Source organism: Amblyomma americanum, chromosome 5 (genome assembly GCF_052857255.1).
Source record: "Amblyomma americanum isolate KBUSLIRL-KWMA chromosome 5, ASM5285725v1, whole genome shotgun sequence".
NCBI lineage: Eukaryota > Metazoa > Arthropoda > Arachnida > Ixodida > Ixodidae > Amblyomma > Amblyomma americanum.
In genome coordinates this window covers 118,036,611-118,044,649 of record NC_135501.1, presented here as the reverse complement: position 1 = coordinate 118,044,649, position 8,039 = coordinate 118,036,611, and the positions used below count along the sequence as shown (strand labels likewise).

At 45.6% G+C, this 8,039-nt stretch overlaps 1 protein-coding gene across 1 annotated transcript; it reads right to left on the bottom strand.

Annotated features, from left to right (window-relative positions):
* Positions 1 to 1,527: 1,527 nt before the first annotated feature.
* LOC144134964 (putative protein-lysine deacylase ABHD14B) lies at positions 1,528 to 8,039 on the bottom strand. Its single transcript, XM_077667752.1, has 3 exons — positions 7,793 to 8,039; positions 4,810 to 4,830; positions 1,528 to 2,815 (listed from the first exon to the last, which is right to left on the bottom strand). The coding sequence occupies exons 1-3, from the start codon at positions 7,875 to 7,877 to the stop codon at positions 1,968 to 1,970; spliced, it is 954 nt and encodes a 317-aa protein (XP_077523878.1). The 5' UTR covers positions 7,878 to 8,039; the 3' UTR covers positions 1,528 to 1,967.

Genomic DNA, 8,039 nt, shown 5'->3' with positions numbered 1-8,039 from the left:
ACCAATTATTATTATTACTCCAGTTGCCGCCGAGTCAGAGGGGAGTTAACTTAACGATTGGAGGGCGGAAAAGAGTGAGAAATGACGGCGATATTTCTAATATATAAATCGAGTTGATTTCCTTTCAGTGGCCTCAAATTTCTTAATGTCTCTTAGATTGTAAGGTTACTATAGAAAAGAACCGTTGTCACGAATTGTATGGATTAGGTATTTGTACAGTAGTAACCTGATTTCTTTCGACGCCTACTGTGATGTAATGTTCGCTTGAGATATACTAACTTTTTTAAGACTCTATTACAAATGAATCAATATTTTTAAACCATGATAAGTTGGAGGTAGAAATTTTCGTAGGTACTCATACTCAGACACCCTATTATGGAGTGTATCATGAAAAAAGTAATAAAAAATCGATGGGGAGGAATTTCACCAAATGTCATAACAGTTTTGCGGAAATTAATATTCATCTGCCACGTTTCGCACCATCTGCAGAAGCTAGAAAATAATCTGTTAAAGCGAGAATGATCATCTGAAATGTGGATGATGTCATATATAACTACATTAACTTAGAATGAATCTGATTGTCAAAAGCCTGTAAAGTCAATAAAAAGCGTATCGATTTCATAATGAAACCACAGTCCAGATTATGCGCAATGTGATGAACGAATTCAGACGATTGGGTGCATGTGCGAAACCTCGACTTAATCCATGCTGAAGATGCTGAAAGTATTACTCGATTCAAGAAATTTTGCGATGTGTTCGAATGAGATGCTCTTTCATTTTACTTTATCACGATGTAAGCGAGATACACCTATAGTCGTCAAGATGTTGCTTATTGCTTGACTTAATTTAACGGTATTACTTTTGCCGATTTCCAGGATCAGGCACAGTAGCAGAAGATATTCAATAAATATGACATGTAGACAATGAGATGTCGGTTAGTGAATATCTAACGAGGGATGCATTGGGGGCTCCATCAGGCCCACTATATTTTTTCACATCTAAACTGAGTAACATATTCAAGATACCCTTTCAGCAAACCGTCACATCGTCAATTGAAGATAAGCCAGAGCAGTGCAACGATCGAATGATTAGATTGTCATGCTGAATAATAGACTGAAAGAATGAGTTAAAAGCGTCTGAAATGACTTGGGAGCCCTGAACTATATTGTCGTTACGATTAAATAAATTCGGTCCACAATCCTTAGAAGGATTGTGGATTTCAGGATCCTTTAGAAGGATTGCGGACCAAAATCTTTTGGGTTGCTGATCAGCAAATTTTGCAGTTGAACACAAATTAACTATATTGCAGTAGTAGTGAAAACACGGAGCTCTTCTTCTGCTTTGTTAAGATGGGCAATGCTTTCAGGATTGAAACATTAGCTCGATGATCTTGATCTTATCTGACGTGACAGATGCAAAATATCCCGGTTAATCCAGGGAGCGTTAAAATCTGTCTTCTTAGTTTTAACATAAAAAAAAGATTAATGCAGGTTTCAACAGTATTTACAGAAAAGTTAACTGCAATATCAAGGTTACTTATTTTACTAAGCACTGAAAATTCATCAAAACGATCAGCAAGACAGTAATAGATACATCGTCGGCACTGCTGAAATTTGTAAAGGACGAAAAGACATATCGTGGCTTATGAGTAGGACAAATAATCGAAACTAGAATTGCTTTATGAATAGAGATACCACATATTATTTCACATTTCTTAACTTTCTCTGCAAGATTGCAACCTAGAAAGACTGTCTAGCCATGCGTCATTTCGAGCTGCTCCGTCGACATTTGTGAAATACCGAACGTTATAGAAATATTTAATGCATAAGTGCAAATGAAAATGTCCTGTAGCACTTAGTGATGACCAATGAATACCTGGGACCTTAATGTTCGATAGTTCGGGACACTCCATACCCCCACTACTGCCCTTCTCACATGTCGTGTGCGGGAGAAACATCAGGTCTGATTCACGAACCGCCAGCAGCGGCGGGCCCCTCCTTCAACTCTTGGCTCACGCGCAGCAGGAAGTTATAAAGTGCCTGGTGCCACAGGTCAGGATTGTCCAGGTAGGCAGGATGCGAACCCTGGGGGATCTCTACTGCCACGCTTTTGGGAAGCAGTTGAAGCACAGCCGAGCTGGTACTTCGGTCAAACTCGCCAAACACCACCAGCGTCGGTACCTTTATGCAGCTGAGGTCGGGAACCTGCTGGGGCAGATGCGGTTGGAGCGGAGGGTACACTGCAGACTTGTCCACCGGAGCCTCACCAGAATCGCATTGCACTTTCTGCAATACATTCCAGCCGACGGGGGCAACCGGAACGTAACCAGCCATCAGTTGCCAGTGCTTGACCAAAAATGGCAGGCTCAGCTGGCCGCTCAGGCTGGGGCTTACAATCACTGGACGCTCAAGGTGAAGTGCAGCCAGAATGTGCTGGACAAACGCAGCCTGATCAGGGATGTTGCCGCTCGGAGAATTGCCAAAGCCGGGCATGTCAATGGCCACCACTCGGTATCCCATTAGGCCTATCGTGCCGAGTGTTCCAAGCGTCAACCAAGTCTCCGACTTGAAGGCCGCGCCGTGCAGCATAAAGACGCTCAATTCGGGGAAGGCCCCCTCAGGGTTCACCTCCCGATAAAAGACAGTGAGGCCATCGACAATGACAGTCGCCTCTGTTGGCTTCACCTGCTTGGCTCCGGTGCTTACGCTGCTCGGTACGTCCAACTTCTTGTAGTCGAATGAGCGCCACGGGCTCTTGACATCAGCAGAGGATGATGGATCGAGGTCATCCTTGGGGACAATGGGTGTCTTCTTTTCTTCAAATGTCATGTAATCAGAAGAGACCAACCAAGGGAGGACATTAAGTGGGACTAAATAACAAGCAGCACAAGGTTTCAGGCTTAAAAGTAAGGGGAGAGAAGAAATGAACGAAGAAAATGAAGGAAAAGAGCAAGGATAAGTTAGCAATCAGTGCACGACAATCGCGACAAGCTTTTCATACCACCGCCTCAGTGTGCACCCCGTTATCCATAGTTTCCCTTCATAACCTTCAAAGTTCTACCGACCACCATAATGAGTTCTGGCTAGCGTCCAGTGCGCAACAAAACTGTTCTTGCAGGTTTCGCAGCTCCGAAAAAGGTTACGCGGATACTTATGGTGCATGCGGCTGCTAAAAGGCCTATTACCAATAGAGAAATGTATGGTAACGTCTGTTTCATGTCCTTATCATACAAATATTGGGATTTCTCTTCAATACCCTGTCATAGCCGCAGTCTCCAGAAATTCGCCTTATGCTATTACCAATCATTCGAGATTTCTTTACGTCCTTGCTGTGTCTAGAGTAGTAGAACCGTCCACACACTCGTCTAGAACGCTCGAACGGCGCACTGGGGAGTAAGCTTGTTTGATTTACCAGTGACCTGGGCCACAAAACCTGTCCATATGGTGCATATGCAGTCTGGTCAAAAGTCTTCAGGCCAAAAACTTTTCTCTTCAGCCGCATAACAAAGTCATTAAGGCACTAATAAAGACCGAATGACCTTGAAATGCTAGCATAAGGTTTCTTCTTGCGGTAGAGAAGCTTCCTGCTTGACTTGTTTTAGAATGATCCGCTACACGGAGAATTCTAGGAACATTAATTTCGCTGCTGCTGAACGGTGTGGCCTTAAGACTTTTGACCAAGACTGTACATACCCATGGATCGTATTTAACTCTTGTCTTTAAAAGCTACATCGGGCCCGCCAGTCAGCGGCGACTGCTATAAATGCAAAACAGAGTACGCTGTTCGAGCTCTGCAAGTGATGTGTGGATAGCTGTACTTTCACAGGTTGAGCACGTTCTTCAGCATGGCGTTTCTTACACTGCCTGCATATCAGTGATTGTCCTCCTGTGGTGCCTGTGTGAAGTTTTATAGATTGGAACCAGCTGCATCATAAACATTCCGGGAGGATTACGAGTCTATTCTCGGTGATTTCTTTTTATGGCATACAATGCCACATGTTTTGACGCTGTGAAAACGTCAATGCGTTGGGATGAGGTTTTGTTATTACGACGGAAATTCAAGTTCCAATAATGGCAGAGCGCGAGCTTGGCGACAAAATGAGGCTTGAGTTGCTCTATATATATGTATATCACGCGCAAAAAAAAAAGAGCTCTCAGGGGTTCTGCAACCTCTACATGCTCCGGAGCATTCATACTATGATGGCTTGATTTTCATTGCGCAAGGACAGCTTGCATGGGAAAAAATGTCATGCATAACGTCTCCAGTCTGCAAGATGTGGGATAAAAGGCCAATTTTTTCTAGCATTTCAGCGCGCCACCAGGCGAAGTGAAAGCTTGTACCTTTTTGAAAATCGGTGGATAGCCGGCTGTGCCGGGATCCACCTGAGCGCCTACTGCTTACGAGAGGGACACACAAGAAACGCGACCACCACTACGGTGTCGTGTAGCATTTCGTTCGCACCGTGAAGACACCAGTATTGTCGCAGACATCATTTCTTCCCTGAACTGTATTTAACAACGTGTTCTCTTCTAATGTTGTTTTCACATCGTCTCTAAGAAGAAGAAAGAACAACTTATTCATTGCACTTCTAACTTTTCTTGACCTGCTAACCGGACTCGTATAATGAACACGAATCTCTTCTGAATTTTGTTGCTTCCTTGAAGTACTGTCTATTTGCCGACCTTCGCCTCCTCGTCCAATGTCATGCGGCTTGCAGTGAACCAAATTATATTTGGATTTGTTCCGCCTGTACTTAATTTCTAGAATCTGAGCGTATAGGCATGTTATGAGCGGAATGGGTGAGCTTACCTGATACATCTGGGTCCAATTCTGCGCGGAAAGCAAGGAAACTGAATAAATGATTTGGTCTCAAGACGTCGCAGAGAGAGCTTCCAAAGGTTAACCGTGTATAGAGACGCAAAAGTAGTTTTGTGGCCTTTTGGCATCTGTGACGCTGTCACACTCAGGGGAAATTACCGGACGCACAGTCGTCGGCGTCATTCAAAATGCACAGCGGCAAAGCAGATTTCACCCGTGTCGTGTCACGTGCCTTCACCTAACTTGGGAACCGCATGAGAAGTCCTATAGTTGTCCTGATAGCGACGTGTCATGACAGGATCATTCTGCCCGCGCTCCTGTGCAAACGCGAAACTCAATCTTACACTGGCTCGCAGGAAAACAGCCCATTCAAGCAGCATACGTCACGACAGCCAGCTCAGTTCACTGAATGATGGTTAAAAAAAGTAATTTGTTGTCATTCTCGTCGTCGAGAGCAGGATCTAACAGCAAATCTATTGTAGGCAAGACACTGCTTATTACAGAACGGCTCATAGATGGAGGCAGAAGCGCTCAGTTTTATGCCAGGCGATTTTGCTTGTGGACGTGCCACTGTATATGACTGTTTTTATATGCAACGAACTGGTCAGTGTACTTAGTTTCTCTCTGTTTACTTATGTGGCTTGAGAATCCCCCTCCCATCCCTTTCAACAGCCACTTAACTTCCGTCTTTACATTCAGCTGGAGAGGACACTCGACGCTCCCCATCGCTTTTGACCGTTTACGGGCAGCCGTTTCGAGCCCCTTGGATTTTTGCGCTGGATGGTGTGTTCAACATCACTTGCTGCTTTCGCAGCTTGACATGCCGTAGCGCTGACCTGCTCTTGTTCGGCTTTAGCGACGCGTCCGGTCACCTCAGCCGCCTTCTCACCTTCGCGTGCGTGTACATAAAGCTGATGTCGCGACATTGGCGAGCCTTCCAAGTTGTTGACTAATCCGTCTTCGTTGCATGTGTACGGCTGCGTCACTACTTTATCCGTGCATTTGGAAGCGCAAAAGCAGAGGGGAAAATGGCGAAGACAATCATTCAGTCGCTAGCAACTGGCTTATGCCAAATGATGGCACGCAAGGAAATTAAAACATCAGAAAAATTTACAGGCACCAGGAAAGGTCGTTGAAAGCGTGACGATCGGCAATATATATTTTATAAAGTTGCCTGTCCTGCTCAGGGCGGTGCACAGGCGCGCTTCCATACGTGAATTGGTTTTTGCTGCGGAGCAGGCAGCTGGGAGTTTTTTTTGTTGCAACTATATCATTTTCAAGTGATCAATTTATATACTGTGCAAACGCTTGTACGCAATCGTTGCACTGTATCACTTAACTGTGGTCCTCCTAACTGCTTTAGGAGCCTAACGTGACAACGGAGCATATTGCTAGCACGGGGATGTACGATGTGAAAGTGGCCAGGAAGAAAATATTTTGGCTGGCGGTTTAGCAATGCTAAGCATAAAATATTGTGCAAAAGCACGTTTTTTCTAAGGTATACACCATCGCCACATACGTCAAAGCGTGATCAAGTGTTCACTGACCAAGAGAGCCAGTTTACCCAATGAACGCTGTCGGCCTATGCTGCAGTGCCGCGTTTCTGCAACAATGATGTCACTGTCAACGCGCATTGCTCTAGTGTCGCGTTTCTGCCGCAACGTGGTCCACGCCCAACGCATTCTGCGCACATCTCTCTGTCAGTACCGCCGCGTAGCTCAAAGCGCAACTGAGATGACCTCTGACTCAGGGAGCGAGCCAGTTATGCGCTTCCTTTCGGGACTGTCTCAGAGGCTTCATGTCCACCTGCGGATTTTGCGAGGTAGGAGGCTAGTGGTGTCTTCTGCGCACGGGTGGAATTTGATGAAGACGACGACTTGCAAGAAACAACGCGAAAGTGTCGAAGTTTAACACGATGTGCGATCGATTGCTACATTAGCATAGTGCTCTCGTGCAGTGGCGAGCGAAGCTTATCGATTGGCTTCGCCGCGGGTTCGAAACCCAGTGGCGGCAGTATTTATTTTATTTCTACGCGTATCTGAGAGGCTTCCGACAAATATCGGCTTTTTAAGGATTGCTAGTGAAGTAATGCTTCCGCACCAAAAATTGCGTATATTGAGGAACAGCCTCAGTCGAAAGTTCTCAGGCAGAAGGGTCTGCTTCTGAATAGTGCATTTGATGAATTGGAGTGCCTATGAATTTTCCTGTAGGTACTGGGGTATGAGTGCGAGAGCCTTTTGTTACTCTCCTGGGATTCTATTTCAGAGAGGCCCTTAATATCCTGTGCAAAGCTCAAAAACACGCCTTATGGTTAGAGGACATTTAACAGAGACTGTGCATAATGACGGAAGACAATTTTAGCTGCACGACACGCAAAGGAGTGGGCGCGACAAACTGGTCAAATTTGTTTGCCTTAAGAGCCACGGCGCTGATGCCTAAGGTCACCGACAGAGGGCCAGAAATGAACGAGAGCACAGAAGCGCTCAGTGCCTTCGTTCTTCTCTCGTTCTCTATCGTTCTCTTGTGCTAGCGCCATGACAGGCAGTGTGAACGAATGAAGTAGACCTGCACTGATATCGGTAGAATTATTTCCATCCTCCAACTGTCTCGTTTTCAAAGGACGCTCAAGGCGGCACTGCTTTGCGTCGATGGCGAAGCATGCATAGTACAGCGTGATTTGTAAGCCCTGTAGAAACATAAGACAGAGCCGGTCCCAAAATACAACAAAATTTTTTGTCGTCTGTCGTATTGCGAAGTTGTCTCTTGTTGCGACAAAACTGCCTCTGTTGTTACGACAGGAGACTGTTCAATACTACAGGAAATCTTGTTACAAGAATTTCTGTTGTCTGGTCCCGAACTACTTCAGGAAACATTGTCGTTGGAACATAAAATGTACTGTTGTGTTTTTCGATAACTTGGCCCCTGCTGGCTACCTCCTACTTATCTAATATGTCAGAGAAGGAGGCACACTCACCATCAGTCTTCCCAGAAAGCGCCACGAAGGCAACGACACCGCCCAAAAGCAGAAGACCAACAACGGCGCCGATGACCAGCGGCATGTTGGAACCGCCATTAGCCGCTGCTCCTCTGCGTGCGAAGTTATGAATACAGACAGATACGCGTTCACTCCCTCTCTTTCTCACTGCGTCACGTACGCACAAGTGTGTGCGGGCTTTATGGAAATACTTGACCAGATTCAGAAAAGCGGCAAGTGCCAACGC

Excerpts from the sequence above, each read along its gene's own strand:
- LOC144134964 (XM_077667752.1), bottom strand. The coding sequence starts at position 7,877 with ATGCCGCTGGTCATCGGCGCCGTTGTTGGTCTTCTGCTTTTGGGCGGT. Across the intron at positions 4,831-7,792 it reads GCTTTCTGGGAAGACTGATG|AATTGGACCCAGATGTATCA; the intron begins GTGAGTGTGCCT and ends CTTTCCGCGCAG. Across the intron at positions 2,816-4,809 it reads ATTGGACCCAGATGTATCAG|AAAAGAAGACACCCATTGTC; the intron begins GTAAGCTCACCC and ends TGACATTTGAAG.